This window comes from Diplotaxodon limnothrissa, linkage group LG14 (assembly GCF_057381915.1).
Source record: "Diplotaxodon limnothrissa isolate DT_005_m linkage group LG14, D_limnothrissa_male_GT1.1, whole genome shotgun sequence".
NCBI classification, from domain to species: Eukaryota; Metazoa; Chordata; class Actinopteri; order Cichliformes; family Cichlidae; genus Diplotaxodon; species Diplotaxodon limnothrissa.
The window spans coordinates 33,657,126-33,677,309 of record NC_140609.1 but is presented as its reverse complement, the minus strand read 5'-3'; the positions used below and the strand labels follow the sequence as shown (position 1 = coordinate 33,677,309).

The 20,184-nt window shown below is 39.0% G+C and overlaps 1 protein-coding gene across 1 annotated transcript in view; it reads left to right on the top strand.

Annotated features, from left to right (window-relative positions):
- Positions 1-18,273, top strand: part of cadm2b (cell adhesion molecule 2b) — a 168,376-nt gene extending 150,103 nt beyond the window's left edge. The window contains exons 4-11 of the mRNA XM_085370717.1: positions 1,477-1,662; positions 1,929-2,066; positions 10,853-11,011; positions 11,284-11,374; positions 11,586-11,764; positions 16,306-16,332; positions 17,924-18,046; positions 18,155-18,273. Coding sequence (XP_085226843.1) covers positions 1,477-1,662; positions 1,929-2,066; positions 10,853-11,011; positions 11,284-11,374; positions 11,586-11,764; positions 16,306-16,332; positions 17,924-18,046; positions 18,155-18,273 — 1,022 coding nt within the window. The remainder of the gene's footprint in view (positions 1-1,476; positions 1,663-1,928; positions 2,067-10,852; positions 11,012-11,283; positions 11,375-11,585; positions 11,765-16,305; positions 16,333-17,923; positions 18,047-18,154) is intronic.
- The last annotated feature ends 1,911 nt before the right edge of the window (positions 18,274-20,184 follow it).

Genomic DNA, 20,184 nt, shown 5'->3' with positions numbered 1-20,184 from the left:
CAGCCCATACTGCCATATCTTTCAAGTTCCTGTACAGTGTTTGCTTAGACCCCATAACCTCTCCAATGTATCCATCCACCAAAGGGTTTGCTGTTTTCTGCCAGAGCCTCTGGGCATTTTCAGGCTCTGTAGTGAGGATGCTTAACTACAAAGAACATCAGGCAGCTTTGTTTCAGGATGCTGTTTGCTACAGTAAGACTATCAAATGTTTGTATTAAGCCCTGTAGCACATAATAAGCTTGCTGTCTGATGGCACAGACAGCAAGCTATTAAATTTTAATTCTTGCTTGAAGATTGTTTTTATTTACACAAGTCCTTATTCTTGGATTACAAAAAGTCTCTAGTAAGAAACTTCTTAGGGGCATCAATGTCTTTTTTTTCCCTCTTTCGTTTTTTTAGCTTGTGTGATTACACGATAATGATCATCAAATTATATGCTGTAATTGAAGCTGAAGAACAGCATTGTTGATAATGAACTATGCCTGTGTAAACCTAATAACCACTTCACCCAATCTAATTTAATTGTGTATCACATGTATGCTGTGTATGTTTATCACTAAAATCAAATGGAAATAACACTGGTGATTAATGATTTTTATATAGATTTGCTCTTTATCTGATAGGGCAGCACATTACATTGGTCACAATGATTAAATCCTAATCAGCACCTATTCCTGCTGCATTTTGCCAGGTTTTGCCTGTGTAGTACAATTCAATAGAGTTCAAATTGCTTCAAATGAAAAAGGGTGCAGGGAAAGCGCTGGCCAAGCCTCGGGGGACTGAGGATTAAGAATGTGCAATTTATTCAATGAAGGGCACTTTCCTTCCTGGCCTCTGTGGTTGGTCGCTTGTCGGAGCAGGTGATTTTGAATTTGAAATTGTATAGAAGATGACATGAACAAGATCACCTTTTTAACTATAGATATGTTTCTATGGGTTGGTCAGGGTGCGATCTACCCATTGCTTTTGTCACTGCTCATGTGTACAACACAGTCCTATCAGTGCAAAGATTTGAAAACATGTCCATGTCAGTATTAAAATTTTGCCTTTTGCACTGTAACTGTTGCACGTCTCTGAGCACAAGCAGAGGCAGCTGCTAAAAGTGTAAATGATTACCCTCCAAAATATTTTAATCTCAGATTGTATTTTTTTTCTATCGCTACGCTTCAGTGCGTCCCATGGATGCCTACTGTATTCTCGTTGAATGTGAATAAGCCTGTCAGCCTAGAATGGAAATCAAAAGAAAATGTTTCAAACCACTGGCCACAGTATGTGTTTGCAGCATTTGACAACTATTAGAAATAACTGAAAGCACAGTGTATTCTGCCTTGTTCTGGTAAAGGTCATCTGAATTTCATAGTACCTCTACACGTTTGCTGCCCTCACTGAAATTCAGTGCGCATTTGCTCATTAGTTAACTGTACGTCTTCTTTCCTCTGCCCTCTATGACTCTTTGTGTCCTCCTTTCTTGCATAGCTCTGAGGGATCACAGAATTGAACTAGTTCGAGCCTCATCGCAGGAGCTCACCATCCGAATCAATGACGTCAGCCTGTCAGACGAGGGACTGTACACTTGCTCGCTCTTCACGATGCCTGTCAGGACCACCAAGGCCTTTCTCACTGTTCTGGGTGAGCATGTGCATTTTGGTGAAGTCTCCATAGGTGAATTACTTCTCAGAAAATAAACACCTGCACATGCTTTTAGGTTCTGACATTAAAAAACTGCATGACTGTAACATTGTCTGCTAGATGAAAAATAGTAATAATAAAGTTAAACTATCTTGTAAAGAAAGATTGATATCTGAAATAAATTATTTTTGTTGCTGTTAGAAGAAATCCACCTAGAATTCCCACTGAGATATTACTCAATGTGCATACAGTATTTTTTTAGTTGTTAGATTGTAGATTTACATTTCTGTGCACTGCAGGAGTGCCAGGACGACCAGAGATCACAGGCTTTACCAAGCCAGCAATGGAGGGGGACGTAGTCACTCTCACGTGCACCACATCAGGCAGCAAACCAGCTGCTACCATCCGATGGTTCCGAAATGACAAGGAGGTCCAAGGTAAGTGTGTGGAGTGGATTTAAGAAGCCATTGTATTCTCATTGTACTCTCTGTCCATTTCTATCTGTTAGTAGGTGTCCTTACCGTCAACTCACTCCGGTGCTATATTTCTTTATGCTAAAATATTCATGCATTTTTCCCGTGGCTGTATTGCAATAGTTCTGTGAGTTGCATGGTGCATTATCAGCAATGCTATTGTACTTGGAAGCTGTTCACTAGCTAACTTTTATTGATTCTAATTAAAAGTTAACTGTAAATAAAAAAAAATCTCTGCATTCAGTGTTCATTGTCATACAAATGAAATTAAAGATGCATTCAGTCAGTCAATTCATAAAAAGCAACAGCATCCAATACAACAGTTCTTAAAAAATATAAAAATGTCAAATCTAACGTTTCTTCTTGGGCTTCAGTAAACAAAATTCCCGAAAATGCCGTTTCCTTTGAAATAAAACAGAAAAAGAAAATTTTAGAAACCCATATGTTTGTGTTTTGCTGAATATTTTATACAGTATATCTAACATATTTTCACAAGCTTTTAAATTTCTTCTTTTGATTGAGTGACTCCTCCATAAACTGTACAATTACTGTATATTTTGATTTTAAGACAAAGAAGTTATAATTGACTGAATTGATCTATTGCATTTCAGCTTTTTCAGTCTTTTGCTAATTGATTGGCAAGGAAAATCAGTAAAGAAGGGCACAAGAATGTGTAACAATACAAACCTGGAAAGAGCAGATACCTAATTTAATCCAACTACCCCACTGAAACAGTGCAATATCAGATGGTAAACCATGATGTGCAGTGATTACAATAAACCAGCAGAAGTTTTCAGTGGTTCCACAGAATCATACAAGCTTTCACTTTCTTGTACACTGCTTTCCAAACTCTTTGAAACTCTGCACTTTATGTTGTATAGCTTTTATCACCTTCTTATTTCTGGTTTTAAGAAGCACAGGGAAGACAAAAACATTAAGAAATAGGAGTGGAATGTTTTTCCTCAATTTGATGGCTGAGATATGCTGTTTGGAGCTCTTTAATGTAATGGAGCCTGCTGTGGAGGCTCAGTGTGACAGTTGCTCTTTATTGAAGATTTGCACCAGAGAGCTTTTTCTTGGTGGTTCTGTCTGTGTCTGGCCAACATGGCATGCTGATTGAAGGGAGAGGGGCTGGGATATGAAGTTTTCTTGTTGAAATGACATGCACGTAGACTCCTGAAAGGCTAGTGGAGAGCTGGCACACAGCATCACAACCAGACTTGCTGTCCGTCTCAAGATGCAGTGAGAGATGAGATGATATTTTTGTGCTTTATGTTTTAGAATGCAATTAAATCCTTAAAGCCTTAAAGCATATAATCTTAGGATATATGGACATGTGCACATAAGCCGAGTATAAAAATGCAATCGAGCAGAGTTCAAAGAGTGATGCATGCAAATATCAGGATAATACCTTTTGCTGTGATATAAAAATTTAATACCTTATTGTTCACCGGGGTTTCACAAGCAAGCATAAAGTGAAGATAAAATGAAAAAAATCCCATTATTTATATGTGATATAGAAAATGGCATTTAAATATGTAGAAATTGCGCGTCTCTAAAAAAGATCCTGTGCCCCCAGTCTGCCCCAAACTGGTATGTTGTATACAAATGTGCTTTTATTAGTTTTACTGGCATACAGTGGATTTTATTAAGTCGCTTGGGCAAACACATCAGGAGCGTTGCATCTCCAAGTCAAAGAAAAAAAAAGAACATAGCAGAGACTGGAGGGCTTGACTTAAAAACTTCATTTCCATGTCAAAGTGTCAAAGACAGGGAATGTCAATCAGTGCTCTGGATCCAAGTCTTTTGTAGGTGTGGCTTTAAAGCTTTCTTTAGCGAGTATGTTGTGGGAGCAGCATGTTTTGCCATTGGTTCTTCTGTGGAAGATCATTGCCGCCAGTGTCTGCTGTCAGTCAAATCTATCCCCACTGGGGGACCAGTCTACAAAGCTCTAAGACGACAGAAGGTGTAATAGCAAAAACATGTCATATTTATTTCATGCTCTGATGATTTGTTTTTCGACAATTTATATTAGAGGCACACAGCATTACAAACCTCAAAATGCAACTGTCATCCAGTGTCAAATAATTTGTTTACAGAGTATAGAGTCATACAAGTTACTTGTGTCGCTGAATGACAGCTAGACTTCAAATTGTAATCTATTGAGAAAAAAACCCACCCACTGTTACTCTCTTTGCATACATAAAGTTATCCTTTTTCCACAGCGGTTTGAGATAAATTGAAATTTTCTATTTGGCATATTAGACACTTAAATTGTCCAGCTATCCTACAGTACAGTTCGACAATACATTTCTGTCCTCTATTTTAAATTAGTGCTCACTTCTTGTTGAGCAAGTTTTACTCATTTCTTATCCATATACCTTTCTTAGTATATAAACAGTGTCTGCAGCAGCGGTTACTGTAGGAAAGAGCAGGGATTGCAATTTCTAGCCTTCTTGTGGTATCAGGGATATATTTGTATAATTGTGCTATCGTCTTACTGACAAAAGCTGACATCCCAGTAGTACACAGTGAAATGTATATCTATCATATCAGTTTCACCTTTAGTCATTTATTTATTCATTTTGTCCCCTTTCCTCTACTTTCCCCATTCCTCTCACAATTATCTCACAAGAGCTCTGACAAGGAAGCAGTTACCATTTTTTTAATACCTGTGGCCATCAAGGCTGTGTGTCGCTTCATATACTGAAATATGTTTCCTATATAGCCAGTGTCTCACTGCCTAAAGTAAGATACGTTTTAAGAAAAGTGTTTAGAGTTATTTTCAGTGCTTTTCCTTAAGTCCAACATTAGACCTGACTGCTTTTTTACTCATTACCAGTGTTGGTCAAGTTAATTACTAATTACTGATTGCTTCTCCAAAAGATTAGTCCTCTTACTTTACTGATTACTTATTTTCAAAAGTAATTAATTACTTAGTTACTTTTCAAAAACATGATATACAGCCTGAATACGTAATAAAGCAATAGACCTTTCAGCCCAATTCTATTTTTTATGGATAATCCATCATATAAAATTGAATCGAATGAAAAGCCTCTTTTAATTTTATGCACATTGCATTAAGCAAAAATATAATTATATGCAACAGTCTTTGACTTGAAGAAATTCTTTAACATTTAAACCTATTTTCTGCATATTCCAGCATATAAAATAAAATAATGTTTTGTGTTCACACTCACTCTTTCAAATAGACCCAAGTAAAACACAGCAAAAAACAAATAAAATCCTGTCGCTCTTAAAGCTATTTTCACCTGTTTAGCAGGAGTGGGGCCGATGGAGGTTTGCAGCGGTCATGTCAGTGGAGAATTCCGGGGGTTTCTCTGTGAATTTCACATTCCCGTGGCGGCTTGCTAGGTGCTTGCTCAGATTTGAAGTTTACTTTTTAACGTCACATGTGCTTACGTCACTGTCATGAGACTCTCTCACAAACAAAATCACAACGGTTTAGTAACGCAGTAATGCAGTGTGCTTACGGGAAAGTAACAGTAATCTAATTACTTTTTGAAGTAGTAATCCCTTACATTACTCATTACTCGAAAAAGTAATCAGATTACTTGTAATGTGTTGCTGCCCATCTCTGCTCGTCAGAATGTAAAAGGATATAGTACGTATACCTACCCATCTAAAGAGAGATGACTTGAGAACAGGCTACATTTTTTTTTGCCCCAATTTTAATATTAATTGGTGTTTTTACATTTTTAATCACTTATGATATTAGATTAGATTAAAATCTCATTTAAAGACAGAGCTCCTTAGCTAATTATCCCAGTTGTGTGGTGGAACCAAAATACAGCATAACACCCTCACATTCCCAGTCACTCAGAATTTACACTCTGAGCTAGAGGATCACTGGCTGTCAGCCGGCTGCAGTGCCCTTCCCAGCCAATTTCCAGCTACTGTCTCACTCCTCCTCTTGTAAGACTACCTATATTCTGTCTATATGTTCTGTGCTATTCACTAAATAGCTGAATGCATCAATATATAAACTACCTAATAATATTTTTAGCGCATGTCTTGCACACAGTGTGACAAAATAATCTGTAAAAGGAATGTAATTAGTAAAAGTATTAAAAGTAAAACCAACAATCACTACAGACTGATTTGTGGCCAGTATTTGTTATTTGTGCATTTTAACTATAAATTTTATAACTTAATTTCACCCTAACTCAGCATTCATCATCTTCAATGATGAATGCCGATGCTTCACTGGCTGATGAGCTGAACACGTTTTATGCTCACTTCGACGCCGCAGCAATTAAAACAACAAATGGCTGCGCGCGCTCGGAGTGCACCAGTGAAGAAAATGCATTCGTCATCACAGAGCATGCCGTGAGGAACACCTTCAGGAGGGTGAACACCAGGAAGGCAGCAGGACCAGATGCAATCCCTGGCCGGGTCCTTAGAGCCTGCGCTGATCAACTAGCACCGGTGTTCACGGAGATCTTCAACCTCTCCCTGGCCCAAGCTGTGATTCCCACGTGCTTCAAACAGTCCATTATTGTCCCTGTTCCAAAGAAACAACAGCCCGCTTGCCACAATGACTACCGTCCAGTAGCACTGACTTCAATTGTGATGAAGTGTTTTGAAAGACTGATGAGAGATCACATCACTTCTTCACTTCCTCCCACCATCGACTCACTTCAGTTTGCTTACCGGACTAATCGTTCCACAGACGATGCCATATCTCACCTGCTCCACACATCCCTGAGTCACCTGGACACTGGCAGAGGGAATTATGTTAGGATGCTGTTCGTGGACTACAGTTCAGCATTCAACACAATAATTCCCTCTAAGCTTTTCACCAAGTTGACGGATCTAGGACTCAGCTCATCACTGTGTCAGTGGATCCTCAACTTCCTCACAGACAGACCCCAATCAGTGAGGGTAGGAAAACAAGTCTCCCCCTCCATCTCACTCAGCACTGGAGTGCCTCAGGGCTGTGTTTTAAGCCCCCTGCTGTACTCACTGTACACTTATGACTGTGTAGCCACATCCGACACCACCTCCATTGTCAAGTTTGCTGACGACACTGCTGTTGTGGGCCTGATCTCCGACAACATCGAGACGGCCTACCTGGAGGAGATTAGGAACCTGGAGACCTGGTGCCAGGAGAATAACCTCCTCCTAAACGTCAGCAAGACTAAGGAGCTGATCGTGGACTTCACTACAAAGCAGGCGAGGAATTACAAACCCCTCATCATCAGTGGCACGCCAGTGGAGAGAGTGGACAGTTTCCGATACCTGGGTGTCCACATCACTCAGGACCTGTCATGGTCCTGTCACATCAACACCCTGGTTAAGAAAGCCCGTCAGCGTCTCTTCTTCCTCAGAAGACTTAGAGACTTCCATCTGCCACTGAAGGTGCTCAAGAACTTCTACTCCTGCACCATCGAGAGCGTCCTGATGTCAAACATCTGCACCTGGTTTGGGAACAGCACCAAGCAGGACAGACGAGATCTGCAAAGGGTGGTGCGCTCGGCAGAACGCATCATTCAATCAGAGCTCCCTGACCTGCTGTCCATCTACACCAAGCGGTGCAAGTCCAAAGCTAGGAAGATTATGATGGACCTCTCCCATCCCAACAATGGACTCTTCTCACTGTTGAGGTCTGGGAAGCGCTTCCGCTCCCTTAAGGCCAAAACAGAGAGAATGAGGAGGAGCTTCTTCCCCCAGGCTATTCGGGCCCTGAACCAGGTGTAGGACTGGACTCTCCCAAACACGTCACTATAAGACTGGACTCTCACACACGTCACCACACGCACCACCACACATTTCCTATAATCCTATAATTCCTATAATTTATAATCCTTATCTTTATAATCTCTTCTGCTATTTGCACATTCTTTACTGTAAATTCCTAAGTTAATTTGTAAATTTTTGTAGTAAATTGTAAATATTGTAAAACTTTTCTTCTGTCATTTAATGGTCGGGCATTGTACAGCTACAAGCATTTCACCCCCATGTCATACTGTGTATGGTTGTGTGTGTGTGACAAATAAAATTTGAATTTGAATTTGAATTTGGTTAGATGTACAGATGGATGGATGAATGCTCATGTTTGGCCAATTGTTGATTGATCTTTGATCCAGTAGTGCAGCCACATTATACACTTATTTACACCGAGATAATCCAGTACAGAACAGACTCAGCTGTCATGGAGCACTACTTGTGTAGACTACACCTAAGACAGGAAGTTCAGTGACACCAACGCACACCTACTCCAATTTAGAATCACCAGTTGACCTAACATGCTTGTCTTTGGACTGCAAGAGGAAGCCAGAGCATGATAACGGAATCAACACAGGCACAGGGAGAACATCCAAACTCCACACAGAGTTTGTAAGGTGAAATTACATTACAAACACGTAATCAATCAGTGGGTATTAAACTGTGTAGTGTCAATGAATATAATGTATACGAAAAAAAGGACATGTTACTTCTGGTTGGTGGGCACACATGGCTTCTCTACATTTCCATTGTTGGGGCTTATTTACTGCTATCCTAAGCTTGAGCAAAATGGGTAACTCAGGTAGCAAGCATTTGGCTCTGGAGGAATGTCACAGTTTATCTGTTCTAGGCAAGGTCAAAGTTTAAATTCTTCCTTTATTTAAAGGTTTACTAAAGTTTGTCTAAGTCTATATATTGGCCCCAGGCCTGTGTGTCATGGGAGACACCACCAAGAACATTTCCCAACAACCCACTACTGAGGATCACTAGACCACACAAGCCTTTCTGCTACAACAAGGCTCGGATCCAAGAAAGTACTTGGATCGGGAATAGCCACTTGGGTGGAGGCCCCAGGGACAATGTGAGACGTGCAGAAGGGATTAGAACTCCCAGCTAGCCTGAGACTCACTAGCTCCCTCCGAAGGAACTGGAGGGAGTTGCTGGAGAGACAAGAATACCTGGTCATCTCAGGCCTCTATTACAGCTGTGACAGTGAAGTGAAAGAAGTATTTTGGAGAATGAATGAGAATGAAGAAAGGAAAACACCAAAATAAAATGATGACTCCAAAAGCCCCCCAAAAAAGCTGAATTTGAGTTAGTACTATAAATTACTTCATTAGCAATTAAATAGAGAAAAGTAGTCACAGAGTAAAAGACAAAATCAGTCCAAGTTCAAGGTTCATCTGCCTTTAATTTTCCAAGATATACCTCAGCAAATCAGTTAAGGTCAGAGAAAAACACCAGAATCCTGTCACCGACACACTTTCTTGTTAAAACAGACACTGAGGTGGTGCTTACAGGAGTGCCTCCAGTTGCCTGAATACAGCTTTACTGGCCTCTTGGGGTACTTGTTCAAAGCAAGCACAATTGGGCACATTCCCATTCTTACGAAAGCTACCTTAGCGTGTTCTCTGGCAATGCTAGCAGCCGCCTTAAAAGAGACTGACAGTTCCTCTGTTGCAACCCTGATGCTGTAGGCGACTTGACGAATGAGAGAAAAAGCTGGAGAGATTTGCGCTTAATACCACAGAGGCGCTTCCCTTTCCCCTCCTGTACTCCAGGGCAAAATCCAAGGCATCTGACTCTCAAATGTAAGGCCTCCGACTTTCCTCTTTGCTCAAATCCTATGTGATGCTTGGATTTATTTTTTTTTTCAAAATCTTGACATTTATGATGCACTCTGTTGCTCTGTGCTTTGCATTCTTATTCTTAGCGTTATTAATTTCAGTTTTGAAGTTTGACTTTTTAACATTTGTAGGCTACTCTGCAGTACATTAGGATTTTGTCAGACCATTTCATGAAAAATGGAGTAGTGTGGCACAAACAGAATAGATTAACCCAAAATGATGATGCTACGGGTAATCTGGGTTTCACTGAAAGGAGCTTTTAGTGTTTAATAGACCAATATCAGTGTGTAGGTGTGTGTTTCTGAAGGAGCTGAGTGAGCACACACATATGTATTGATTGACTCTGGTTTGCTGTGGATGGCAGGCAGTCCAGGGGGAGATGGTTGGAAGTATGTAATGTGAGGAGGATGCAAGGAGGTAGGGGTGAGTGGGGGAGCATCTCCAAAGAAAAGTCCTTCTGAGGCCATTGTCAACTAATGTCTTGTTTAGATCCAATAGCCTTGTACAGCAGATTCTAGGTGCCACACTAAGTGCTGACAAGAGAGTAGCCACAAACGGCAATGAAAGGCTTTCAATTACAAGTTAAAAGGCATAGCTTAATGAGGACAACATCACAGGGCAGGGGAAAAATGAAAACAAATTGAGATAAGTTGAAGGCGAATGTTTTGGTATGACAAAAGACAAAAAAGAAAGAAAGAAAGAAGAAGTGTCACTAAAACTATGTAAATCTATCACATACTACTGAAGGGGGGAGCATGCCTGTTTGTGTTGGCTGGGATGTCTGAGAGATGGTCCTAGAGGAGCAAACACACCCAACCAACCGAGTCAACTCTCATATTGCTCTCCCTTCACTATTCACTCTACTTTGACTTGACTTTCAAAGGCTAAGGATTCTTTCCCTCAAAGGAGATGCAGAGAAAAACAACAACAACAACACTGCAGCTGTCTATGTCAGAAGAGCAACATCTTGAAATAAATTTCTTTCTTTTTTTTTCACAGTTTTTCAGATTTACAAGATGATTTTTGTTTTGCTCTGCTTCTTTCTCCAAAATAATTTTCCTGTAAAAGTCTTGCTCAAAAGCTAGAACTGCTCCCCAAAACTATAAATAATTCACAAGTACATTTCACCCTGGTTCATATTCTGATTCCCCACAGGCACTAAGGAGGTGAACGCTACAGGAAAGTCATTCACAGTGAGGAGTAGCCTTCAGTTCCAGGTGGACAAGCGGGATGACGGCGTTGCCTACACCTGCAGTGTGGAGCATGTGTCTTTGTCCAAACCCTACATGACAACCGAGGTCCTGGAGGTCCACTGTGAGTGGGGTCATAGCCTGTAAAACTGGGTAGATTAGCATTGCTTAGATTAGCGAAATACATGGATTGAGATTACAGTTATGTGTCCAGGTTTAGTCTTGCATTTGTTCTGGATTAATATGGGATTATCTTGCAGGTAAGGGATTAGTGCCTAAACAGAATAGTGATATGGGCTATAGCTAAGAGCTGCTCAGTAGGCACAGAGCTAACTACTGTTGCATTTTGTGTTAGAACCACTTTTTTGTGTTTCTTTTTTTGTCTCCTCTTTGCAGATGCTCCCCATCTGGAGATCACACATTCACTCATCATCCCACAGGAAGGCCAATACTTCAAACTGGAGTGTGTTTCCATAGGCAACCCAATGTAAGTTGAAAAGCATTTACAACTTCAATTTCATATCAGCACAAATAGTGCAAATTGCACCTAAATGTAATTTGTTTTGTGCCTTGAGATGACTTGTGAAAATGAGTTGAAGTGAAATCAAATTCATTATGGTTTGTTATTGTTTTTGTTTTTTTTATCACAGCAGTTTATTCAGTTGCAGTTAAATACATTTTCTCAAATTCTTTCCCAGACCTGAGCCAGTGGAGTGGTCTAAAGATGGAGGAGAGCTGCCAGACATTGAGCGTATGATTGTGGAGGGAAGGGAACTTACCATCACTACGCTAAACAAGACAGACAATGGCACATACCGGTGTGAGGCCAGCAACCATCTGGGGTCCAGTAGTGCTGAATACATACTGTTTGTATATGGTGGGTACTTCAGTAAGGGCTTTTTTTGTTATGCTTTATCATTTCCCTTTGTTGCTGCTTACAAAGCTTTGCAGGCAGTTGTGTTCAAACTCAAAGGCAGATGGTGTTCATCACAAAAATACAAACCCAGTCCATGTCAAAAAAGCGAGAGTCAACTGGTAACTGTAACTGTTGAAAACAACCTGTTTTAAATATGAACGATTTTTCAATACAGGGAAATCAATAAATTGATCATCTTTGCAATATCAGATAATCAGTTGTTCAAAGTGGAGACACTTTAGGTAAGGAGTTTATGGGAAGGTAACTTCACTTCAATCATTTAACAGTCATTGATTAATAATTTATGAATTTCAGCTATCAAGGTCTCCACACCCACACATCTCTTTGAACGATAAGCAGATAGACTTAATGAATGGATATTTGGATAAGCATAAATGGGTAAACATGTTTCAGATCTTTTTCATCAAAAATAAATAAATAAATAAAAATCAGATTTCCCTGAATAATGTTTGGCATTAATTTGAATGCCATCTAGATTAAATTGGTTTTAATATTTCAGACACTTTAACCACACGTTTTAACTACTATTACTACTGCAACATATGTTGGCGATATAATGGCTGGCAAATATACAGTTTTAACATTCAACACAGCCATTGGGTTCAATGATTTCAGTGTATTCTAACATGGCCATTAAGTCTACAACCATGAATAAAATGACTCACCAAAGTTGCTCAGCTAAGATGTCTGTATATTTCATTAGAAAACTGATGGTAGCTCACAACAGAGAAGGAAATTTAATTATGTTAAAACACACTGATGTATAAGGTCAACACGACACTTTACATTCTGCTTCCATCTGGATCATCAGTTGTCATTCGCAGATGACACACCGTCTTCAAATGACAACCTGCACATCCTCATCAGCATGTTGGCTTTTTAGTTTGTGAGACAGCTCTAAAGTGAGACATGTGTTTGTAGTAAATGAGATAAAATATTTATTATTATATAAGAAAAAAAACTTGCTATATGGGGGTTTTATATTTCTGCCAATTAGCAATAAAAGATGGTGCAGAAGAGAGTAGATTGTGACTTGCAACAGCTAAACGGTATTATTTGACACAAAGGTGGCATAATAAGAATGATAAGTTAAGTCTGTTTAAATATCATCAATTTGCAGTTCAAATATATATTTTCTTTATAAGAATAATACATATCGTGCAGCACAGAGATCTGTAGTCATGCAGTTTTCCACTCCATGTACTCAAGAATCCACTTTCAAATTTCGCCTTGGCACTATGCAGGATAACACAGTTTACCTCACTACTTATCACGGCGTGGGTTTAGCTTCTGGACTCTTCCTGTGAGGAAACAGAAAAAAAGTGTTAAGGATGCAGAATTTAGCTTCCAAGTACAGCCTGGAGGAGAGATAAGTTAATCCTGAGACAGTGAAGGGGTTGAGAGAATAAAGACGACATGGTCCAGAAAATGGTTCGTTAAGGCCTCTGCAGCGCATGTTTGTAACATTTATCAAATACGGCCAAAAATAAAAAAATAAAAAAGGCAGAAACAAGAGCAGAATATTGCAATTCAACATGGATTTATTTGTTTCCACTTTTGCCAGCTAAACAGTGCCACTGGAGATTGTAGTTTGTTTGTGAACGACTTATCGCAGCACAGACTTATTCAACTCCCGAGCAGTTAGTGGATGTACGGCAGCTTTTCTGTGTGATTTTTAAAAGCAAAGGCTTTGGGGAAAAAGAAAGCTCTTCATTGGGAAATATGAAAAGAAAAGGATGACACATTGGTCTTTTCAGCTTTTGTTATCTTGTTCTCTCCTTTCAGCATGTTCATTGAACAGGGGTAGGCAGTGATGCCAGCCTAGTGTAGATCACTGTATCACCCTGTCATATCTAGACACCATGTGCTGATCTAAGGTTTCCTTCCTCGCATAAGATGTTTTTTTTATTTATTTCAAACCAGAAAAAAGAGAAATTTGTTGAACTAACCCAGGTGTTTAGAATTATACATACCCAGAGGGTTTCTAGCTTTTGTAATACTGGCTTAGGAAATAACAGATGCGATAACCCTCAGCATCCATCTTTTACTAAATACAAAGGTTCTGGTAGGGAGGATTGAGAAATTGAGTTGAGCAGGTAAAAAGATGCGTGAGACGGGCTCATTTCCACCGATGATGACAGTCATTTTTCAGGGCTACAATGTGTCTGGCTGGATACTTACCAGGTCTCTTTGGATCGTCTCAGCCTCTAAACCTAATTTGCTAATGACAAGAGAGATGAGAAGCCATAAATGTCATCGGTCTGAAGCAATATATCACAGACTGCAATTATATCCTTTAATATACTGCATTAAATAAAGAAAAAGAAACACTGTATTAGATGACAGAGCGGTAGTAACAGATACTAGTTTAATTAAATAGAGTCTGCATACATCTGTGAAGCTGCAGACTCACTCATGCCTGTTTCTCTCACATTTCATTGTGATTGATTGTACATTTTCACCTCAACAAGCATGACACATTGTAAGTTTCACTTTTCCTGTGTGTGCTCTATTTACCAGCCAATCATCAGTTGCTTGAAATTTTAACAGATGTAAAAGTCCTTCGACTCCTTCATGCGTGACTCATCTTTTACGGGGTGATACTGCTGAAAGACTTTACTGATTCAGAGCTTGATTCATTGTGCAGCCCTTGTATTTTAACGTCAGTTCATTGTTTTCTTCTTCTTCTTCTTTTCGCTTGTATTTACTAAGGTGAAGTAAAGTCATGAATTAAGCTGCACCAGCCACACACAGTAAATCACCGGGGCTGTGTGACTGTCCTGTCAGTTTCTCACACCGATGCCTGTGCTCCTCAGAGTGGTTTGTTTTCGCTTCCAGTTGTTCCTATTTTTGCTTAGCAGACGTCATCGCCTTCGTGCCTCCCTCTCTAGCCTCAATCCTTGCAGTCTTCTAATGCCTACATTGCCACATTAAGCATAGGCAGTCACAGCTGCGTTCACTTGCACCCGCTGCGTGGCCCCGCCTCCCCCGTGCTCCACGCACTCACAAACGTGACAATGAACACACGGCTGATGATTGATGAGCTCAAAACCAGGCTTTGAGCTAGAAAGTAACATTGTTTCATTTGATGAATTCAGTATCCTTTTCACTTTCTATTTGTTTGTTTTTTTCTAACAACGCTGTTACATATGGATCATTTTTGTTACTGCATGTGATTAATTCTGTTATTGATAGCTGATGTTATGCAGATATTGTAAAAATAACAAACCCCATTGTGGAGTTACTGCTGGTAAACCACTGCATACATAAAAGTCCAAACAGGAAACATGACAGTGTTCATACTTTTGTTCTTGGGCTGAAAATGAACACATGCAATTATCTTAATGATAATTAATAACAATGTTCAGCAAAACCACATGCTTCATGTCACTATTTCACTCTGTCTCTCCTAATGGAATTACTGTTGCAGTGTTTGTGTATTATGACTTTGACATACTGAAGCACAAGAGCTGTCTGCAGGTAAAACATGGCTGCATTAAAAGAAAAAACAAGTTTGTTGGATGAGAAACTGCAAACATTACTTAGACTTAGGCTGTGCTTTGTTTTGGTAATAACTCGCATTAAAGGTGCCGATTAAATTTCTTGTAAACAAACAAAGGTTATATTATGTTCCTGCAAAAACACATCGTTTTTAACTTTGACTAATATTTTCTTCCTTGTAAAATATTTGCTCCATATTTATCCCCTGGCAGGACCTTTGCAAACGCAATTTTTGGTCAGTGGAACAGCTTAAAACTGGCAAGAATGTGTAATGACAGCATGTGCTAAAAAAGGAGGGATAAGGAGCCTTATATAGTAACCAGAATATTAATCACACAGCCACACACACACAAACACAATGTGTGTGTATGATTTAAAACATTTAGGTGATGTTTGAACGTTTAAAGCAGATTCAAGTTCCCTCAGTATTAACACAATGGCACGCAGTACAAAAGAATTTGTTTTTCCATGTATCTCTACTGCTCTATGCATTCAGATGGTTTGGGTTTTTGGCACAGGTTTTGACATATTTGTCTCTCAAATATTCTGCATATGCCTGCCATAAAGAGTCCTGGGTAGTAGAATTTTATTTGTAATGTATAAGCAGGAAAAAAAGAGCAATATGCTCCAATGTAGACGAATTATTAAACAGGTACCAGTTAACTTAAAATACCCAAACCATCTGAATACTTGTGGAGGTTAGTGAGATAGTATTTGACCAATTAAGAAACTACGCACTAACTCTATACGTATACAACCTTCTTGTGCTGCTCTCTAAATCAACATTTATAGCAAGTCCAGTTAGGCATGTATTTGGCTCATGTGACAGCAAGCTGTGCATACCTGCACACTGTCAAGTAAACCAGAACCATGGAAATCTCTTTGTGTTTTCCTTTGAACTTTGTGGTCACCTTTTTTATCACGGTGTTGTTCCCCTCGTCTTCCCTTACTGCTGTCACTGTCTTCAACCATGGCAACAGCCAAAGACTTTCCAGGGCCTACAACAGGTAAATATCCCAGTAGATGATCATTTCAAGCCAGATTTAGAGTGTGTGATCTGGATCTGGCTCTGGGTCAAGACACATCACGGCCTCACCCAGCATGAGCCAAATCATCACCATGCATGGATGCTCGCTCAGTCGTTTTCTCTCCAGCCATGTCACAGGCTGCATAAGTCATCACACAATATGTTTCTATTTTGCTTTGTCTTTGCCACTGAAATAGATGGTTCTCAAAGGACCTCTGCTGAAGATTGTATTTGTGACAGTATCTATGTATATGATCCTGTGGTTACAGTAAACCAAAGTCAAAAATTATCTTTCAAATATCTGATCACAGAGCTCTTGAAAAGTATTTGTTCACCATTATTTGTAGATTTGATCTAAGTGCAGAATTTCTGTTTGCAGGAATTTAGTTATTTTTCTTTGTAAGACATTTTGAGTGGGATTGTGTCTAATTAATGCAACATGATTAAAACAACTTATCTCTCTTAATGTAACTGAACATCAGATCAGGCAAAATATGACCGACGAAATTACTCTTGTCCCTGTGTGCTCTTGAAATGACCTTTTGTTGTTGAATGTAGCAACTTACATCCTATCTTATCTTTTATGCTGCTTTATTTTAGTTTGTTCCAGAGCAGTAACTACTGTATCTACACAATCAGTACCAAATTCTGTTAAAAATGCACCAGCCAAGTGTGATATAAAAGATTCCTTATGCTCCTTGCTGACAGTGCTGTACAGATCATTCTATCCATTAACATGCAACCAAATTCAGTTAATTCAGATCAAAAAAAAAAAAAGAAAATTCAGAGTTTGCAGTGCCTGCTTGTGAGTTGATGAAACAATCGTGGTGGTCTATTCTGCATGGAGTTTAATAAACTGCATGTTGCACAGCTTCATCCCTCTTTTTTTTTGAACGTCCCGCACGCTGGGATTTTAAAAATGAGGGTTGCATTCGTTACCAGCAGAGTATAACAAGGTTTGTAGAAACATCGCCGCAATCATTTCCCAGGGTCACTTTGGAAAACCGAGCACAAGCCATAACCATTCATCAGCCTGAGATAATGAGAGCACACAAGGTGCACAGTAAAGACACAGCCACTCACAGTTTATCACAGGACCGGCACAAAGGCATGCTCCTGCCTGGGAAACCCTCTGTCTGCTTTCTGCCCAGAGGATGCACAGTGTTAAATAATGCTTATTTAAAAACCTAGTCCTGAGCATTATGAAAGTAGTGCTAGGAAAACAGAAACATGAAAGACAGAAAAAAGGAGGATAATGCCAAGCTTTTTAATTGTATAGAGATTTGTGGTATTTCCTAAGATTACTTTTTTTCTTTTTTTAACAACTGTTCAGGTACTTCAAAGCAGTCGTTTCAGGTTGTTCTAAATCTGACAGAAGCTCATCTGCTACTCTTGTGCTTTGTTCACAAGTGTAAAAGCAACATCTGGATTTTTTCAGGTTATTTGCAGCAAAATACCTTTAATGCTGTTTAATAAACACCTACAGCTGCATTGACAGTAGAAGCTTCCAGTTGTTAAGTTATCATTCCTCCACTTTTTCTCATCTCCTCTCTCTATCTGTTGTGTTTCAGATCCTAATGCTTTAGGACAGCATGGACCTGACCACGCTTTAATCGGCGGAGTTGTTGCAGTCGTGGTCTTCATCACCTTGTGTTTGATAATAGTCCTTGGACGATATCTGGCCAGACATAAAGGTAAAAGAGGTCTCCTGAACTGCTCTGAATATCACTTTGCTTGTTTGCAGTAAATGAATATGTCTTGCACTCTCTAGCTGGTGGATAACTTGCTTTTTATGTCTGCAGGGACATATCTAACACACGAGGCCAAAGGAGCAGAGGACGCCCCTGACGCTGACACAGCCATCATCAATGCTGAAGGAAACCATGTGCATGCAGAAGAAAAGAAAGAGTACTTTATTTAGACTTCTTTTTCCTCACTTCTTTCATTTCATGACAACCTTTGACAGCAGACGTGCAATTTTAAGCTGTCTCAGACTCACTGCATTGTCTTTTTTAATTCATTGTTCTGTCTTTTTTAGAAAGCAATCATGCTTAGATATGCTTGTTTTCAAAGCATTCACTAACAAAATAGCCTTCGTCTTTTGTAATATAATCCATGTACAATTGGATTATGTCCTTTTCAGTTTTTCTGTGCCTAAATGCTGTACATTCTTCTGCATTTCTTTCATTGCCTGTATTTTTCTCTACTCTTTCTTACGTTACCTGTTATACAACCTTTTGCAGATTTTTAAAATTCAGAAGTAACAACAGTAATTTTGTTCTCCAACTCAACTCTCAGCATTTGAAAAGGTTTTTCTGTAGGAGCAAAATATGTTAAATACATCAGTTTTTAAGGATTACATGATTGGCTTGGATGTTTCCCGGAGCTAACCCTCCTCAGACATGCCGCACACGTTTAGAGCATCTTAAAACAGATCAGATACTTTAACAAACACAAAGCAGAAGCACAATCTGAGTGATTGTCTCGAGATGAAATAATCGCCCTCTTAGCATTGTCTGTATATTCCTGCACTGATTTTTTTTTTTCCCTTTTTGTTACACTGTTGATTTATAACCAACAAAGAACAAGTTAGAAAATTAAAGCACAAAGTCTGAGGACTATTACAGAGGGGAAAAAACATCAACTGCTTTTTGTCTCAGGATTCAATATGAGTCTAGATGGAGAGATGGTGTCAGACATGTGAAGAAGACTTCAGTTCAATCGCAGTTATTGTTGTGGATGAAAAACGTTTCCTTTTTGTTGGCGATTTGTTGTAATATCCAAACTGAATGAGTGGAACCTTGTGTCAGTTCATTATTTATGTTGAGTTTTATTGAACAACTATGCTAAATGTGTGGATATTGCTGTAAAATACTTTGCTAACGTGAATATTAGTGACCAATATTGTTGAATCTTGGGATCCCTGACACATTGCAGTTTGTATATTAGCATATACAGCATTTAACGGTACTTCACAGATCTTTCATGTTTTTCCATTTCTTTCCAATTTTGTTTTGCCCGAAGGCATGTAAATAATATGTAAGTATTCAATTTTAGTAAAAGGAAGAAAAACTCTGGTTATAGCCTTTAATTTCAGGTCATATGAGTTCCAGTCACTTCGAGGACAGCGTTTTCACATTTTTGAAGATTTCTTCAAACAGGGATTCTAATGAAATGCTTAAAATGTTACAAAAAAAAATCTGGGTAAAAATATATGTATTTATTATTATTATGGCTGATTGACTTTCTTATATGATACTATATTGATTGATATTATTGCTGTTATTATGAAGTAGTTGTCTGACATTAACTTTTCCATTTTTATTTCTGTAAGTTCTCATAAAAGAACAATACAAGGATCACCGTTATGGCCTTTGAGTTTGCTGCAAACAGTACTAATGACATGTTTAGGCATTGGTGAATCAAACATCCCCTCACTGTATATAATCACTGTATCAAAGACATTGAACCACATTGCCAATGCTCATACATGTTATTTTGTTAGTTCAGTATGATGCTATAAATAACTCATTTTGTACAGATTTAAATTGCTGTAATTAATTTGCTTTTTATGGGGGATGTGTGAGGTTTGCTTTTTTTCACAGTATTGAATATTCATTTTTCAACTATGCCACTGTAAAATGAAAAAAAAAAAGATGCGAAAAAAGAGAGATGAAGTGCGGATTAAAAAATGAACAACTTGAAAGATGTCCTTTTGTTGTTACTAAATTTGCACCTTGAAGCGCCTTGCCGTGATGAGTTGGAGCGCTATTACCTGCACTCAGTGAATCAGTCCACGTAGCTGCCGCTGAGCGAGAGAAGCATATGTGGT